Raw genomic sequence first — 20,081 nt, 5'->3', positions numbered from 1 at the left:
AAGGAATTTACTTTTTATCTGACCTTTTAAATCAGTCAGCTCAGTTTCTTTCTTATGAAAATTTCATGAATAAGTGGGCATTTCCTATTAAATATAGATAGTATCATTCTGTGATAAAAGCCATTCCCACAGGTCTAATGATGTTAATGAAAAGCCATATGTTGTCCCTTAGCATTTGTAGAATTGAACCCATACTTTATTTAAAGCTCCAGTATGCGACTTTGGTATTTGACCACAAGAGGGCGCAGTTTCAACAATAACAAAGGCGAAGCTTGATGACGCTATGAAGGAGGTGATGATGGGAGATGTCGTTTTTAATGCGTTTTCACCATCTAGCGATATATCTACATGGAATTAATGAATCATGATCACGGATGAGGTAATTTATTCGTTTTTGTATTACCTGTATGTCTGATCGTATTATTTTATTTCATCATAATTAATGAACTGCAAGGAACGTGAAATGTTATGCTATATTATCCCGTTACAACATACAGCTATTTGTCAAATGATTTGTTTGGTTAATGTTGTGCATTTTTACGTTTTTATGGTTAATGCCGTGTTGTTTAACGTGTTCAAACCAATATCTAAAAGTAAATTTGAACGAACATTTGCAAGTAATGACTAAATATATATTTTTTAACATCATATCCGATTGTATTTAATTGTACTGCCATAAGCTCGGTCACCACACGTGATAAAAAGCCTTACCAAAGTACAAAGAGCAATATAACTTTGTTTATAAGTGCTATTATTGACAGTTGCATGTCTTGTCTATCAATACACTCGCGAGACCAGAGTCTCTGTCAAGTCCAAGATAGTCGCGCAGCTCTCTCCATCTCGAAAACGCCTGCCGATATTTATCTGGGTTTTATTCCTCCGTTTGTCACACAGTCTGAGTGTATCCGAATATGGACGCTTTCGTTTTGTTGGCACTTCAATACTCGCCAAAGAGTTCGTGATCCATAACAGCTATAACCATACAGTCTATGGCTATAACGCTTTAACCACCACTTCCGCATTTGACCATGCGATATTCCGGTGTGGTGGGTCATATTTTTTATTTTATTCTTTTTTTATTCTTTGTCAGACGTCTTTATTGTTTATTGTGATAAGAAAAAAAACCTCAATAAAGTTGTTGTAAAAAAAAAAAAAAATCCGGTGTGGTGGAATATCCTATCACATGGTCCACACCGGAAAAAAGGGATATTACGTCACTGAGGCGCGGCATTTCTTTTCCGGGACGGCCAGTTATTTAAAATCGGAATTTCTCTGAAATAAAAAATCTTTGGAGACTTTTGAGATATTGTAAGTACACAACTGGAGGAAATATATCACACTGTGCAAGTTATTTTTGGAAATTTTATTACAAAATTCCTACATATTGGAGCTTTAAATGGGTTGGACATTGACAGTAAAAAGTGCACCAATAAATTTATTAAGAATATTTTTTATAAAAATAGATCTTTTCAGCCTAGAGGGAAATTTTTCTGGAATGTTTGCTTCCCAGAGATTATCTGGAAAAAGGCTTAGTTGCTTCCCTTTTGGTTTAGTATATTTAACAAACATCGAGAAATACATTTGAAAATACTACATAATATTTATGTTAGTAACTATACTTTATCAAAATTTATGGATATTGATGAAAATGTTTCTTTTTGTTCTGATCAGCCAGAAAAATTCTACACCTTTTCTTTGAATGTTGTCATTCAAAAAATTTTTTGGGAAGATCTATCTATACATTTTCAACAGAAATCTGGTTAACTGTGAATTAACATCCAAAGTTGTTATCACTTATTTTAATTTGAAAATTGCTTCTGTTAATTTTATGATGAATCTTATGATTTTATTAGGTAATTTTCATATTCACAAGAGTAAAGTAAATAATTCCAAACCTTGTCTAAAGTTTTTTTTTGGCTGATTTTCAGTTGTGAGGCTCTCCAATGTATCGATAACAAAAAATGTAGTGATACTATTGTATTTGCTAAAGAATTGAAGCTAATTGAAAAGTGAATTAATATATGCTGTTTCTTTCTTTAAGTAGTATAATTACTGGTTTCTAATTTTATCTTAATTATTATTATTATTATTATTATTATACACAGATAGCCCTTATTCTTAGTTTTTTTTTAAGTCTATTTTGTTTGTTTGATTCTTATTCACTTATTGTAAAATCAACATTGTTGATTGCTATCTTTTTGGATGTCATGTTATTGTTGTATGTTATGTCTATTGTCTAATAAAAAAAATAAAAAAAAATAAAAAAAAGAATATGCGACCACTTTAAGAAATATGACACTCTGAGTCTGCGCACTGAGGATGCGCAGAAGACAGAAGCGCGCGAGAGACGAGAAGAGACGAGCTGAAACTTTCAACAGTTGAAGCTGAAAGCGACGCTGTTAATGATCGTGAATGAAGGACAAATGTGGAATATTTTCTTCGGATGCCGTATATTTCCAGTCTACAGGTGAGAGATGTTACAAGATTACAGAGTTTAACATTAACCAGCTCCTCGAGTTTGTGTGTAAATGTGCTAATGTAATGAACTGCTTTGTGTGTCCTGGTTTATTATTATTAGAGTGTAATATATGTTGGTAGAGTGTTTTCACAGACTCTGTTTACGGCTCTAGACTAACAGTTTTTACTAGTAACGCTGTTGTTGACCCCAAGAAAAAAAAAAGTTTGTTTTTGCCAGTTTAACTTTTTATTACCAAACGCAGCATCACAGTACCCAATAGGCTACTTATAAGAACAATAAAGAGAGAAAGTAAAATCTTCACAGCTTTGCTGACTTTGTAAACATATTATATAGAATAACCTAATCACACTACACGTTTGAAATTGCAAACTTTTCTTCAGTAAACAGAATTGTATCAAAATAAAACAGAGATGTTTTTTCCCAAATTCAATGTCACTTTGAACAAATTACATTAAATAATCATCAATAAGTACTAACAAGAATAGTCAATCTTCTTAAATAAAACAAAGATTTAGAGGACGAAAGTCACTTTACTTACTTAGGCTATGTAGAACAGCTAAAACACACATTCAAGTTAAGTGCAAAATCTCCGGTTTCGGTAACCAACCCTAACCATATCGACCAGCCGTAAAACTAAAAAAAAAAATTTGACGATAAAATTTCGGTACCACAGCAAAATCTGTTGGAACTATTTTTTTTTATTTTATTTAAATATTTGAAAAAAAAAAATATTAAATTCAATTCAATGACTTTATTATTTATGACGGTAATCATAAGTAAATAATACATATTAAGCATTGAAAGCTACATGCTGTTGAAACGTAAATATTGCTTATAGAAAAATCAAGTCAAGTCAAGTCAAGTCAAGTCAAGTTTATTTATATAGCGCTTTTCACAACACAGGTTGTATCAAAGCAGCTTCACAGTAATAAATTAGAACAATACATCAATGTTTGTTTCTAGTGGAACGTCTACGTTCGGTAATGCTGATCAATAGTATCGTTGATTGATTAATTCAATTAAATATCCCCAAATATCCCCAACTGAGCAAGCCAAAGGCAACAGTGGCAAGGAACCGAAAAACTCCATCAGGTGACCTAATGGAGAAAAAAAAAAACCTTGGGAGAACCCGGGCTCAGTCGGGGGCCAGTTCTCCTCTGGCGTTTATGAACTAGAGGTCGGATTTAACTGTAGGATTAAAAGTATTATATGAATGCCTGGCTGAAGAGATGCGTCTTTAATCTAGTTTTAAACTGGGAGAGCGAGTCTGAGCAACGAACAGTATCCGGAAGACTATTCCAGAGTTTTGGTGCTAAATGTGAAAATGCTCTCCCTCCTTTGGTGGATCTGGATATCCTAGGTATGACCAAAAGCCTCGAATTTAGTGACCTTAAAGAGCGCGATGGATTATAGGGCGATAGAAGATCGGTTAAATAGACTGGAGCTAAGCCGTTTAGGGCTTTATAAGTCAGTAGCAATACCTTGTAATTAATACGGGACTTTATAGGTAACCAATGTAGGGATGATAAAATCGGTGTTATATGATCATATTTTCTTGATCTAGTTAGAACTCTAGCGGCGGCATTTTGGACTAACTGTAGCTTGTTTATTAAGGATGCAGGACAACCGGCTAATAACGCATTACAGTAATCTAGTCTCGAGGTCATGAATGCATGAACTAACTTTTCTGCGTCAGAAACTGATAGCATATTACGTAGCTTAGCAATGTTTCTAAGGTGGAAAAAGGCTGTTCTTGTAACATATGAAATATGATTTTCAAAAGACAGGTTGCAGTCTAATATAACACCCAGGTCTTTTACTGTAGAGGATGAAGTAACAGGACATCCTACTATGTTAAAGTTGTATTGTGAGAGGTTTTGTGGGTGGTTTTTTGAACCGATAAGTAGTACCTCTGTCTTGTCTGGATTTAATAAAAGAAAATTATGCGTCATCCAATCTTTTATATCTTTAACACACTCTGTCAATTTGGATAATTTAGCGTTTTCATCTGGCCGTGATGAAATATAGATTTGAGTGTCATCAGCATAACAATGGAAACTAATTCCATGTTTCCTTATAATATTTCCAAGTGGTAGCATATATATTGAGAATAATAGAGGGCCTAACACAGATCCCTGCGGCACTCCATAGTTTACTGGAGTTATGATAGATTTTTCTCCATTTAAATAAACAAAATGGTAGCGGTCAGATAAATACGATCTAAACCAGCTTAATGCTTGTCCTTGAACACCAGTATAATTTTGTAGTCGATCTAAGAGTATTGTATGATCTATAGTATCGAACGCAGCACTAAGATCAAGTAAAACTAATATTGAGATACAGCCTTGGTCAGAAGCTAAAAGTAAATCATTTGTGATTTTAACGAGCGCAGTTTCAGTGCTATGATGCGGCCTGAACCCAGACTGAAACTTTTCATAGGTGTCATTTTCTTGTAAGAAAGAGCCCAGTTGAGCGGACACAACTTTTTCTAGTATTTTAGACATAAAAGGTAGATTTGAAATGGGTCTATAATTTACTAGATTATTCGGATCTAATTGTGGTTTCTTAATGAGAGGTTTTATAACTGCCAGTTTAAATGTTCTTGGAACATGACCTAAAGATAAAGACGAGTTAATAATATTGAGGAGAGGCTCTTCCACTACAGGTAACACTTCTTTCAATAGTGTAGTTGGTATGGGATCTAATAAACATGTTGTTGTTTTAGAGGAAATGATAAATTTATTTAACTCTTTTTGTTCTATAGTTGAAAAGCACTGTAATTGTTCTTGCGGCGTGATAATTGAGGCTGAATTATAAGGCGCGATTGAGGATTGAACGTTTACAATTGTGGTTCTGATGTTTTCTATTTTCTCAGTGAAGAACTTCATGAAATCATTACTACTAAACTGTAATGGAATACTTTGTTCAGGAGACATCTGTTTATTTGTTAGTCTCGCCACGGTGTTAAACTAAGAACTTAGGATTGTTATGGTTGTTTTCTATTAGTTTGCGTAGATGCTCAGCCCTGGCCGCTTTTAGGGCCTTTTTATAACGTGACATACTGTCTTTCCATGCGATTCTAAAGACCTCTAAGTTGGTTTGTTTCCATTTACGCTCTAAATTACGGGTTTCTCTCTTTAGAACACGCGTAGTACTGTTGTACCATGGTGCTTTACTTTTCTCTCTGACCTTTTTTAATCTAATGGGCGCAACAATATCCAATGATCCAGAGAGAATGGTGCTCATAGTGCTAGTTAATTCCTCAAGTTCATCTGTTTGTTTGGGTTCACTGAGCAGCTGAGACAGATCCGATAAGCTGTTTGAAAAATTATCTATGGTGGATGGAAGGATTGTTCTGCCTAATCGATAACGCGGCGCAGCATGATATATTACAGGAGTACGTAATATGCAAGTTACCATGTAATGGTCAGTGACATCGTCACTTTGTGGAATGATATCTATATCGGTTGGATCGGTTCCATGTGATATAATTAAATCGAGTGTATGATTAAATCGATGAGTCGGTCCGGTAATGTTTTGCTTGACCCCAAAGGAGTTTAATAAATCTGTAAACGCAGCCCCTAACGCATCATTTTGATTATCTACATGGATATTAAAGTCTCCAACAATTAATGCTTTATCGAAGTTAACTAATAGGTCTGAGAGAAAATCTGCAAACTCTTTTAGGAAATCAGCGTAAGGCCCAGGCGGTCTATATACGGTAGCCAAGGCTAGAGATAATAGGGATGTTTTTCGAACATCTAAGAGCGTAACATTTAGTACAAGTACTTCAAATGAAATAAACTTATAACCCGTTTTCTGAGTAACATTGAGAAAATCTCTATAGATTGTTGCAACACCGCCGCCACGACCATTCAGACGGGGCTCGTGCTTATAGGAGTATCCTGATGGAGTAGACTCATTTAAACCGAAATAATCATTTGGTTTAAGCCAGGTTTCAGTAAGGCAAAGTACATCGAAGCTATTATCTGTGACTATTTCATTTACAATAACTGCCTTAGGTGTGAGTGATCTAATGTTTAGAAGACCTAGCTTTAAAAATTGTTTTTGATTACCAATAGCAACATTTTCTGGTTTAATAACAATTAGATTTTTTCTAGATCCTGCAGTAGATTTATGATTTGATCTCACTAAACGAGGAATAGACACAGTTTCTATGCAATGTTCTACACTATTTATATCAGTTAAATTGGTGCAGCAGAGACTATGATTTGGACTTTTGTTTACTAGTCAAAAGGTATTTAACATTTTGGAGATGTTATCTGACAGAAGATCCGATCCGAATCTGCTTGGGTGTAAGCCATCAGCACGGTAAAGCCTAGGACGCTCCCAAAACAGATTCCAATTATTTACAAAGAGAAGTTTCTGCTCATTGCACCATGACATTAACCATTCATTAAGCGCAAATAATCTACTAAACTTTTCATGACCTAGTCGATACGTGGGAAGCGGTCCTGACACAATAATCGTTATATCAGGCGATGTGCTGCGTACCGTATCGATCAGATTCCTGAAGTCTTTCTTCAAAACCTCTGTTTGGCGCAGTCTGATGTCGGCCCCTCCCGCGTGCAGGACAACGGTTCCGACGCGCTCGTTCAGAATCTCGGGAACGTGAGCAGCGATTTCAGAAACACGAGCACCAGGAAAGCAGTGACTATGCACCTTACTTTTATTTAACGTAGCGTGTACGTGTCGAACGATGGAATCGCCGATGATCACAGCATCGCGTTCTGTTTCGCGAAGAGGGGAGAAGCGGTTTTGTGTGGATATCTCGAAAACCGGGAGGGTCGGAGAGAGTTTTCTTGGTCTAGACCTGACTCGCGACTTCCGCTGCGGAAAAATCCAGGCTTCGTGATGGCATGTTGGAGCCGGAGTGAACGAGACCATGGCTGATCGCGACCTCGACGTTCGGGACCGATGTTGAGGAACGCACGGAGTAGACGAGGTCGGAGTCAGCGGGTTAGTAACATTAATCTCTGATTTGTGTGCCTCGGCACGTGATGTTTCGAGAGCCAAACGCCGGTCTATCAGCTCGGCTTTTCTTACTAAAAGGTCGTGGATCTGTTTCTCAACAGCTTCCAGCTCAGACTGCACCGCGTGCAGCTCAAATGTGTCCTCACCTGCACCAAAAGGTAGACTACTTACATTTGATATATTCGCCATTTTAACAGATGGACAGTAAGTTAAGTTAGCAACGACGCTACCAGTGGTGCTATCAATATTAATACTAATTTATGGCTTAAGTCTTGGATATAATCCGTCTTTTCAGTGGTACGGGTGTAGAGTAGACGCACGATAGGCGAAAAAATGTTTGTTTGTAACTTCAAGTGAAAAATAAGCAACCTATGCACACATTATTATTATTAGTAGTATTAGTATTTTTAATACATGGAGACGTAGCTAAATCTACTGTACAGTAGCCTAATATAATTATTTCTGTCAATTTCTTCAAGTTAAACCAAACTTTTATTTTGACGGGTTGCCGTGAAGACCTTTGAGTTTCTGTGTGTGTATGATATGAAGATAGTTTTTCTCAAATGAAACGGTAAAATGCTCATGAAGTGACTCTTCAGAGCGGCTCTGGCAGCAAAGACTCAAAACACTGCGAGTGTCACTCGTGCTTCAGTGTGTGTGTGTGTGTGTGTGTGAAGTAAATGAAACCGTGCGTCTGCGCCATTCATTCTCACAGAGACAAGCAGAACATTCAGGGTTAATATTCAAATTGTCTTTTTGCAGTTTAGTACATATTCACTATATATATCATGTTATACAGTGGGGAGAACAAGTATTTGATACACTGCCGATTTTGCAGGTTTTCCCACTTACAAAGCATGTAGAGGTCTGTAATCTTTATCATAGGTACACTTCAACTGTGAGTGACGGAATCTAAAACAAAAATCCAGAAAATCACATTGTATGATTTTTAAGTAATTAATTTGCATTTTATTGCATGACATAAGTATTTGATACAGCAGAGAAGCAGACCTTAATATTTGGTTCAGAAACCTTTGTTTGCAATTACAGAGATCATACGTTTCCTGTAGTTCTTGACCAGGTTTGCACACACTGCAGCAGGGATTTTGGCCCACTCCTCCATAAAGACCTTCTCCAGATCCTTCAGGTTTCGGGGCTGTCGCTAGGCAATACGGACTTTCAGCTCCCACCAAAGATTTTTTATAGGGTTCAGGTCTGGAGACTGGCTAGGCCACTCCAGGATCTTGAGATGCTTCTTACGGAGCCACTCCTTAGTTGCCCTGGGTGAGTGTTTCGGGTTGTTATCATGCTGGAAGACCCAGCCACGACCCATCTTCAGTGCTCTTACTAAGGGAAGGAGGTTGTTGGCCAAGATCTCGCGATACATGGCCCCATCCATCCTCCCCTCAATACGGTGCAGTTGTCCTGCTCCCTTGGCAGAAAAGCATCCCCAAAGAATGATGTTTCCACCTCCATGTGTCACGGTTGGGATGGTGTTCTTGGGGTTGTACTCATCCTTCTTCTTCCTCCAAACACGGCGAGTGGAGTTTAGACCAAAAAGCTCTATTTTTGTCTCATCAGACCACATGACCTTATCCCATTCCTCCTCTGGATCATCCAGATGGGCATTGGCATACGTCAGATGGGCCTGGACATGCGCTGGCTTGAGCAGGGGGACCTTGCGTGTGCTGCAGGATTTTAATCCATGACGGCGTAGTGTGTTACTAATGGTTTTCTTTGAGACTGTGGTCCCAGCTCTCTTCAGGTCATTGACCAGGTCCTGCCGTGTAGTTCTGGGCTGATCCCTCACCTTCCTCATGATCATTGATGCCCCACGAGGTGAGATCTTGTATAGTGCCCCAGACCGAGGGAGATTGACCATCAGCTTGAACTTCTTCCATTTTTGAATAATTGCGCCAACAGTTGATGCCTTCTCACCAAGCTGCTTGCCTATTGTCCTGTAGCCCATCCCAGCCTTGTGCAGGGGTGCAAACAGCGCGCTTTTCGGCGCCTCCCGCTTTTTTCACGTCAGTTTGGGTGACTTGTGTGAATCGTTCAGATCCGAAGAGTTGTTTTTTAGGGGGGGGGGGATTTAACCAACAGTAATTCTGGATTGCGTCCACCAACAAGTAAATAGGAAATAAGCGAATCAGAACACTGCGTGCCAAACCAGCAGTATGTGCGCAAGCGTGAACCACTAGTGTTTCTGTCTCACTTTGGATCTGCCACTGCATCACATTTCTCTCTGCGTGGCGTGGAGTATCCGTTTTTATGTTGGCTCTCAAGTTAACTGGTTAGAGCTTGTGTTGCACAATGCCTGCGTGACACACACACTTCTCGAGCCGCGCCGAAACCACGTGCTAGAAATAGAACCGCAACCGACGCCTTTTTTTCACGCGACACGCACAAGTGTTGGAAGTTTTCAGACAAAATAGAAGGCGCAAATACATATTAATGAATTAAATTTTGATGCTTGAAAGTCTCTCGGTTTTGACAAATGCATATATAATTGTAATTTAAAAAATAGGCCTAATTATCGATTTTCAAATATTGCCCCTGTCAATAGGCCTACAGAACGAAATATTATGTAGCCTATTTTGCCGTCAATACTGCCGACGTTGTCTTTGCTGTATCAGGCTATATATATTATGTTTAACATCCAAATGTAGATGGTCTGTCGGCGCCTATGGTCGGCGCACAGAGCCACGCAGTTGCAGACAGCACGTGAAGTTCGTGAACACCGAATTCCCTTTTCTTTCTTATCTATTTGTGTTTGAACAGACATGTGCACGAAAAAATAAGCCAGTGTTCGTCTCAACGAGTTTCCCCGTAAACGCAGTCAAAATAAAACGGATGCGTGTCATTACCGGTATTAGATACGTGCATTCGTCTTAAAGGGACTGCGCCCAATATACCTGCAGCTGTTTGTGTCACCAAAGTTAATCAAACAACAAAAGAGAAAGAGAAAAATCACGTTTTGTCAAAAGATAAACTGTATTAATACTTAATACAGTCAATTTACCTGAAAAACATAAAGCACTGCTTTATTTCTCGTGTATTTGTGTTTTATTGTATTTATATTTGTATTTTGTTTATTAGTTTCTATGCAGATGCACTAGGCCTACCCTACACAATTACCCCAATCATCCTAGAATTATTAATTCTTTACAAAAAGAGCTATTCAAATCATCAGGTGAAATTGTTTTCAGGAAGTAGCAGTAAAGCAAGTGCAAGATAGTTTTTCTAAATTTCATTTGACTCTATGTGCCTATAGGGGTGGGTTGGGGATGGTGGCAATGTAGTATCTGGATATATGCCGCGGAACGAGGGCTTCGATTACCACTCTCTTTTTTGACCATACATGTGTTTGCACCCCTGCTTGTGCAGGTCTACCATTTTATCACTGATGTCCTTACACAGCTATCTGGTCTTGGCCATTGTGGAGAGTTTGGAGTCTGTTTGATTGAGTGAGTGTGTGGACAGGTGTCTTTTATACAGGTAACGAGTTCAAACTGGTGCAGTTAATACAGGTACTGAGTGGAGAACAGGAGGGCTTCTTAAAGAAAAACTAACAGGTCTGAGAGAGCCGGAATTCTTATTGGTTGGTAGGTGATCAAATACTTGTCATGCAATAAAATGCTAATTAATTATTTAAAAATCATATAATGTGATTTTCTGGATTTTTGTTTTACATTCCGTCTCTCACTGTTGAAGTGTACCTATGATAAAAAATTACAGACCTCTACATATGCTTTGTAAGTAGGAAAACCTGCAAAATCGGCAGTGTATCAAATATTTGTTCTCCCCACTGTATATCGGCTACAGTGCTCCTAGTAAAAAAGTTAGTCTGGAGCCCTGCGCTTATAGATAAACACGGAAGCGACAGAAAACAGCTACCTATTAGTGGGTACTGGATATACCTGGTACTCGGTACTACTGGTACTACAGAAATGCTGGTATCATCACATTTTAAAAATGTCAGTACCGACTTGGTACCGAAGTACCGGTACTTTTGACAACACTAATGGCGCTTTTCCATTACCAGTACCAGCTCAATTCGACTTGACTCGGCTCGGCTCGGCTCGCTTTTCGCTCCGTTTTCCATTGCAGATAGTACCTCCACAATAGTATCTGGTCGTCATAGCGACGCCGCAGGAAACTGCCGTGACTTAATCTTCTACGCAAGACACACCCGCTACCCATACACACAGGACAATGGAGGAAATCGAGTGTATGCTGTTTTTGGATGTTTTTGTTTTTGCTGTTTTTTATTCAGGATACTCCATCTGGCGCGTGCAATGATGACGCAATGAATAGTGACGAATCTCTCTGACCAATCAGCAGTCTTCCGTGTTTTCACGTCACATTTTAGTATCGCCTCAGCTCGCTTAGAACCTCGCCGGAGGTGGTACAAAAAAAAGTACCTGGAAGTAGTGCTGGGCGGTTTGACCAAAAATCAACATCACGTTTTTTTTCTAAATTATACCGGTTTCACGGTTTTTACCGTTTTTTTTTTTTTTTTTTTTTCTCAAGCATGATGGGTGTTATTGTTAACCACATTTTCTACTGAGTGAGAGAGGAAATACTGCAGTAGATTTACTTGTAATGCCCTATTTTATTGTCATGAGTGAATATTATAGAAAAAATCCACACTAATAGTAATAATACAGGTTTGCAAGGCTGTTTACAAAGAGGTGCCAGCAAGACGCGCTTTAGGAGCGGCAGAAACAGTGGTTTCCCCAGTAACGGCTGTACACAAAGCAGCAACGCTCATAAACACTGCTTTATCAGGAAAGATAAAGAAAGATTCAATCGTAATAACAAAGAAACTTTTCTAAAGACCGTCAGTTCACTTCAGATACGTTAATACAGTATAAAAACGCGCGACGCGAGAAAAAAGACACTCTCACCCCCACACGTCTCGTGCCCATTCTAGTCAATGCTTGTGTTTCAGATCGAAGCTTCCCAGAAGCGGCTCTCCACGCCGCTTCGCTAAATATAGACGCCTAGTCTATTTTGACGCACCGCGTGGAGGACGGAATAAAACCTTGTCGCAGCTGTAATGCGCGGCAGATGTGTGTTGTAAATGAGGGGTGAGACTGTGTCGCGCAGCGCCGCGTTCCGATTAAAGCGACATACACCGGTATTGCGGCATATTAAAAATTCATATCGTAACAAAAATAAACACCGGTATTCGGTATGAACCAGTAAACCGCCCAGCACTACCTGGAAGCAGGTACAGGTACATCTTTTACACAGTGGAAAACCAAACAAAGCCGAGTCGAGTCGAGTCGAGTCGAGCCGAGCTGGTACTGTGTAGTGGAAAAGCGCCATAATAGGGTATCTTTTTACCCCTAAATTCAGCATATTGACATGCAAATTATAAGTGCAAGTCTAATTGTTTCTGTGAGTTGTAGCGATCCCTTTGCTTCTCTGTTCTGTATCTTTCGGCAGACTGTAAAACAAAATCCTCAGATTTCTTGTCAAATCTAGTTGTACAATCAATTGCAAAGCTTTTTCCCGTTTTAGATGTGTTTGGTGCGTTTTCCGCTGCATTCACGCAAAAAACAAATGCTGCCGCTCAGTCTTTTTGCCACTCATTTGGCATGACCTTTGTAACATGTTAGCTCAAAGAGGAAATATTAATAACTCATAACTTGTGATTAATTATTAATATTTGGGTCAGCTAATTGGATTAACATGATGTAGCTAAATTAATATTACAATCAATTAGCCTAATCAGTTCGTCCAACAAACTCTTTTGATTTTTCATTTATTCTATTAAAAGCGTATTTTTCAAGCCTGTACAGCCCTTAGAGCATGTAACAAGATCAAGATTGTAAAAATAAATTTTGTTGCAAGCAGAGAATCAGAACTAAATAAATATTGTGCACAAGTTTTATTAACTAAATCACAAACATAACTTAACTAAACAAACATACACACATAAACACATGCATAGGTAAAATGGTGATAGAATGGAACCGGAAGCAGGAAATGGAACTATGGAAAAGATCCATTTAACTATGAAAAGAACCATCAGCTTATCATTTTCAGAGCACCTCATTAAATTGATACTTCATGCCTCTGCAGAAGAAACAATTCTTGAAGTTCTTGGAAAAGGATGTTGATGGTTTGGTGAGGTTCAAACTTGGAAGTTGCAATCGTTTTCCTCTCCGCTAGATGAAGAAGATATGGTGAACTTGAGTGGTTTGTTTGACTCTGGTCTGGTTGAAGGTTTTCTCTCTCTCCATGAGCACACGGCTGAGCACGTGCAGATTGTGACCTTCCGGCCCTGGGCCGGAGAGGCCACGCAGGCAACCAAGGAGTGAGGAAGTCAGAAGAGTTGATCGTTGCCCATTCAGTGATGGTAAGGTTGCAGTTTTCTTCTGAGTTGGATTGAATAAAATACAGTCTGACTCTGTTGGGAGAGTGAAGGCATAGCAGGCAGTGGTCACATCATGCCATCAGTGAGGAAGCTGAAGCCTGGGCATCATTGGACCTTCCAACTGGACAATAATCCCAATAATACCTCAAATTCCCCCAAGGCTTGGTTGTAGGAGAAGTCCTGGAAGATTCTTTAGTGGTCATCACAGTCACCTGGCTTGAACCCCATAGAAAATCTCTGGTGGGATTTGAAGAAGGCGGTTGCAGCACGCAAACCCAAGAATATTACTACTTTTTCACCTCCCTAGATCTTGAAGGACGGGGGAGTGGTTGGGTGGCCGATGGCCCCTCCGCTTGAGTGCGGCGAGGAAGGAACTGAACAAACGCCTCCTGGAACGCTGGTCCTTCAAGATCATGTTTTATTAACCTCCCTGAACCTGATGACGACTGTGTTGACTGAGTTGCCAAACAGGCCAGAGGGAGAAACCAGGGAGTCCAAAAGAAAGACACGGTCCTTATCCTTTATCCCCGTGAGGTTGAGCCACAGATGCCTCTCTGTGCTAACCAAAGCAGACATAGAACGACCGATGGCACGGGCCGTTTGCTTAGTGGCAAGGAGAGACAGGTCTGTGGCTCGGCGCAGTTCAGAGAACGCTTCCTCGTCTATCGTAGTACCCGCACTCAGGTCCTTCAAGAGGTCAGCCTGGTACGCCTGTAACACAGCTATTGTGTGCAGCACAGCACCAGCCTGATCTGCAGCTTGGTAAGCTTTACCCACGAGCGAAGATGTTATTCTACACGGCTTTGAGGGGAGGGGAGGTTTTTTTAAGCGAAGATGCAGACCCAGGCGAGAGATAGCTCGCGAGCGTCTCTTCAACCCGGGGCATCTCCGCATACCCTCACGCCTTCGCACCCACGATAATCAAAAAAGTCAACGTCAAGGGCACAAAGACACGAGAGGTATATGGTTTTCTCCATGACTTAGATCATGGAGGTCCTCGAAGAAGGGGAGAGACTGATGTTGAGGTCCCTGCCACCGGACAAAAAACTATCCTCAAGCTTACTGCGTTTGGGGGTCTCTTGTTCGCGAGGCCAGTCAAGCTGCAGTTTGGCCACCACGCGAGTAACCAACTCGAGTAGTTCCTCGACAGATTTATCTTCGCGCGGGGAATGCTCAGAGGATGGCTGCTCGAAGTCCATAGACCCAAGAGATTCATTATCGTCCCCTGCGTGAGCCAAAGAAGCACCGGGGTGCGCTTCAGGAACGTGTGGATCTGGTGAACAAGCGAAAGGGACGGACCCGTCTCTTGCTCGTCAACCAAATCCATTCGGGAGCCCCACAATGATAATGCGGGTGCGGACTGAAAGTAGCCAAGACGAGCGCGAAGTATTTTAACTGTGAACAGTTCACAATGCTCGCACTCTCCTGACTCCAATGCAGCGGCCGTGTGCTCCTCCCCCAAACACACAAAGCATTAAGCGTGTGTATCCAGTTCTGACATAGGATGAGAACATGGAGGGACACAACGCTTAGCTCGCTGACTCATTTCTCTTTTTGACTTATTTGAAACTCTTAAGATCGTTAAGAGATGAGAAAGAGAGAAAATCTGCACGCTACCAGGTATAAAGCTAAATAACTTCTAACCAAGATCTGTAGCAGAGAGAGAAAATAGATGCTTGCACACCAAACACAGAGAGGTCTCTGAAGACAAAAGACCTGATGATGCACCTGTGGCTCATCTATTTATAGCCTCGTGTTGCGGGTGCGCCCCAATGACGTCACCGACCGAAGCTATATTACTTCCGGTCGATTCCATCGACGTGTTTACACACTATATTCACAGCAGGTCACAATTAAAGACATTCCCAATGCGCTAAGTAGCGCAGCATCGATTGTAGCTTTTGAAAGGGAACTTTACTTACATAATCATTAATTAGGCTCAAATCTGAGGTTTATCATTTTATAATAATTTTTGTTTTGTCAAAACTATATTATTTGAACGGTAAAGTTGTTTAAATTGTATTTTTATTGTCATTGTACAGTTTAGAACGTTACCAGACATTGGCGTTGTTTCAAAACAAATTTGCTACTGAATATTATTATTTATATTACTTATACTTCAACCCTCCACTATTTAGTCTGCATATTCCATATTAAGTGGATTTCTGTCGCCTTATGTTAGATTTCTGATTAGTTTAGATAAAAATATAACCTGTGCCCTGTTTCATCCTTATAGTATTCTGGGTTACATACAAATAAGAAACCTTAAAATGCTCTATATTTGAACTAAATATATTTGAAGCATCATATTTGTTTTGCTGTTTAAGTAATCCAGAATAAATTCAGTAACTTATATTTGATTTTTCCAGATCTGGTCTTGTGAGTGTCAGTATCACACAGTGATCACAGTTCACACCTGCAGTGAAGCCCCTCCCACAACAATTCACCAATAAATACTGGGAATATTCCCATCATCCTACAAGAGAAGGACAAACTCCAGGAGTAGCAGCTGAAATCTGTGTGACTGTTAAAGATGGAGTTTATTAAAGAGGAGATTGAAGACATGAGTGATCAAGAACCATCCAGAATAAAGCATCAAGATACTGAGGAACAAATAGGTTGGTGTCCATTCTTGATTCTTCATTGTTGACTGCTTTGGTAGCAGTCAATAGAAATGCTTATATAATTTTAATCATCATGTACTTTTAAACATAATCTTGTAGGCTATAACAGTTGTCAAACTCATTTTGATCATATTAACAAGAGAATGACAAAACTAAACTTTGGCACATCAAAGGTCTGATACTTGATCTCTGTTGCTTTCTGCTATTAACCCGTAAGCCCTGAGGGCGTTTTAGAGTTGTTTTTTCTGAGTTACATACACAAAACTAAAGACTCGTAACTCCAAAACTATAGCAAGGAGAGTCAAAAGGTAGGTATCGTTTGATAGAACACTTTATACATTTTAAGAAAATATACATTACATTACATTTGGACATTCTCACATTCTCACCGCCGGCAATAAACTTCGGGTTTAAGGGGTTAAATTAGGGTTCACTTAAACTGATTCTAATTTTATGTTTATTTTAGATCGAATGGAAGTGAAAGAGGAAAGACAAGAACTGGAGGAATTTAAGGAGGAACATCACAACTTTAAAATTCAAGAAACAAAAGCCAAAAAGCGGCACACCTGCTCTCAGTGTGGAAAGAGTTTCAGTCAAAAAGGAGACCTTAAGACTCACTTGAGAATTCACACTGGAGAGAAACCATATACATGCACTCAGTGTGGAAAGAGTTTTTCTCAAGCATCAGGTCTAAAACAACACCTGAAAGTTCATTCAGATGAGAAGCCTTATGTGTGTTTCTGTGGAAAGAGATTTTCAAGACTGAACAGTTTTAAACTGCACCAGAAAACACATAATGAAGTGAAAGATCATGTGTGCTTTGAGTGTGGGAAGAGCTTTACTACATCTCAAAATCTGAAACTGCACCAAAGAATTCATACTGGAGAAAAACCTTACAAGTGCTCATACTGTGACAAGAGTTTCACTCATTCTGGAAACCTGAAAGAACATGAGCGATTTCATACTGGAGAGAAGCCGTACCACTGTACTCAGTGTGAGAGGAGTTTTTCTCAAGCATCAACTCTGAGTGTTCATCTGCGTATTCATTCCGGAGAAAAACCATTTAACTGTGATCAGTGTGGTAAAGATTTTATTGCATCATCAGATCTAAAACAACACCTGAAAGTTCATTCAGGTGAGAAGCCTTATGTGTGTTCTCTCTGTGGAAAGAGTTTTTCAAGACTGAACAGTTTTAAACTGCACCAGAAAACACATAATGACGTGAGAGATCATGTGTGTTGTGACTGTGGGAAGAGCTTTACTACAGTTGGCCAACTGAAACGGCACCAAAGAATTCATACTGGAGAAAAACCTTACAAGTGCTCATATTGTGACAAGAGTTTCACTCAGTTGGGAACACTGAAAGTACATGAGCGACTTCATACTGGAGAGAAGCCGTACCACTGCACTCAGTGTGAGAAGAGTTTTAGACATTCATGTAGTTTTCTCAGTCACATGAAGAAATATCATAAGTCAAGGGTTTGAAATTAACATCCGCCAACTCACCAAATGCAGGTAAAAATAACCTGTGGCGGGTAACGCTGTCAGATCACTAGCCAATTTAACGGGTTTTTGTGTTTACTCACTTTGCTGGGGAAGTTCGTGTAAGCCAAATCTGCACAGATTTAGCGCAAATACTCAACTCGTGAGTCATCATGATATATTAAAGGTGCATTGCGCAACATTTCATGTTAAAAATACCCGTTTTTCTAACCAATACATGCTTAAACAATTGTCTGATGGGCTGAATGAGCCCTTCTCTGATCACTGCGATTGCCTCTATAATCCTGTACAGTAAAATAAATAAGAGGGATTCGGGTCGGAATTTGAGACTGGGCGTGACGTCTTGAGCGTGCACACCTCTGGTTGCAGTTTCGCTTGTCGCCAGAGGGGGCATAGTTCTGCAAAAACTCAGAGACTTGCGCACCTTTAAATACAGCGTATTGCACAGAATCTGCTCATATTTGGCTTACTTGAACACACACGTCACTACGCAACAAATAACGGTGCGCTTGTTAATTTGCATTGAAGCAATAGTGAAGATTAAAAAGCGTTTGGTTAAATGAAGACACATTGCTATTTTCCAACATCCTACATTTTTTTGATGTTCTTTGTACTGTATTGATCTGTCCACCTAAAACACATTTTTGGTGAAAAGGATGAGGATGGGTTGAGTATTATGTTGAAATATTGTTTTGTTTATTTTGTTGTATAATTTTTTCATCTATTTCTTACTCGTTTGATATTTCATTTGTGTTTCTTTCTTTTTAATAGTTTGAAATAAAGATTTCAATCAAGGATGACAGCGGAAGGGAGAAGATGGCTGGATGACAGGATTTCATTTGAATAAGAAATTAATGTATAAAATCCAAATTTTATTTTATATATAAGCTGTGACATAGTTAGTTCGCTCTTTTGGCTTAGTTGGCTCTATTCTTTTTCTCTTTTTTTTTGGCTAGTAGAAGTTATGTATTTAGATAGTGTTTTTGCTTCGTATCAGTGACGAAAAGTGACTTACTTAAAAGTACACATGAAATCAAAATTGACCATTTACTTTATTAGCGCATGAAACGCCTACTTTTCTAGATCCAATCAGGTTCCAGTTGGAAAAAACAAGCCACACCCTCTATTTTTCTCATTTAGCATTCCACCGAAAGGGACATTTCTGTCCCCAGGACATTATATGTATAAAAATGCATGAAAATTAACTCTAAAATACATTTTATTATTAAACAAAATGTCCTGCACATTAAGCTAACTACAAATTTATAATTAAAAACTACATAGAACACTAAAAAATTTAGCTTTTTCTGCATTTCCCCACTCTCTATCTCTAAACTTTACCATGAAATATGATTAAAATCCTTCAGAAATCTTTTTTTTTTTTTTTTGCATTGTTGTGACTTTATATCCAATCTATGCTTTGAAATGTTTTTTTTATTTTTGTTTTTTTTCATGACAAAAAATATTTTATCTAAAATTTTAGATAAAATACACATTTTACTCATTCTCATTCAAACCTGCGTTTTCACTCAATCCCTTGTTAGGATGACTAAAGTTCAGCAGTCTAGCGTATCAATGTCAAAATTAGGGATGGCGAAAACTAAAAATTTTCTTGACCGACCACCGAGCCTCATTAGCCGGTTGAAACCGGTTAACCGATTAGTTTAAAATATAGGGCTGTGCGCATGAGCAATAGTCACATCGCCGGAACATGCGATGTGAAGGGTAGTAGCACCCACACTCAAAAAAAAATTGTGTCTAAACATAAGATTTATGTATTTGAATTGCATAACAAATTCCCATGCATTTGGATTACATAGTTTTAACATAAACCAATCAATACTCCTGAATGTGATTCATATGTTTAAGTCATACATAAATGAAACAGATAAGATTTATGTAATTGTATTAATAAACTGAATGTGATTTATATTTGTCAGTCGTATGTAAATGAAACATGTAAGATTTATGTAATAGTACACAGAAAAACGCCCATGTTAAATTAACACTGCTCAGTGTTCATATGTGTGCACACTACAGAGTTAAAGCGGTGTTGAAGTTAATGAGATAATTAAGTGATGATTGAGCATTA

The 20,081-nt window shown here is 39.0% G+C and overlaps 1 protein-coding gene across 1 annotated transcript; it reads left to right on the top strand.

Moving 5' to 3' along the window:
• Positions 1-2,310: 2,310 nt before the first annotated feature.
• Positions 2,311-19,279, top strand: LOC308693677 (uncharacterized protein). Its single transcript, XM_081370757.1, has 4 exons — positions 2,311-2,467; positions 16,232-16,480; positions 16,953-18,001; positions 18,761-19,279. The coding sequence occupies exons 2-3, from the start codon at positions 16,396-16,398 to the stop codon at positions 17,969-17,971; spliced, it is 1,104 nt and encodes a 367-aa protein (XP_081226883.1). The 5' UTR covers positions 2,311-2,467; positions 16,232-16,395; the 3' UTR covers positions 17,972-18,001; positions 18,761-19,279.
• The last annotated feature ends 802 nt before the right edge of the window (positions 19,280-20,081 follow it).

Source organism: Scardinius erythrophthalmus, assembly GCF_964197995.2.
Source record: "Scardinius erythrophthalmus genome assembly, chromosome: 7".
Taxonomy (NCBI): Eukaryota; Metazoa; Chordata; class Actinopteri; order Cypriniformes; family Leuciscidae; genus Scardinius; species Scardinius erythrophthalmus.
The sequence above is the reverse complement of the archived record's forward strand: the minus strand, read 5'-3'. Positions and strand labels throughout refer to the sequence as shown.

Excerpts from the sequence above, each read along its gene's own strand:
- LOC308693677 (XM_081370757.1), top strand. The coding sequence starts at position 16,396 with ATGGAGTTTATTAAAGAGGAGATTGAAGACATGAGTGATCAAGAACCA. Across the intron at positions 16,481-16,952 it reads AGATACTGAGGAACAAATAG|ATCGAATGGAAGTGAAAGAG; the intron begins GTTGGTGTCCAT and ends TGTTTATTTTAG.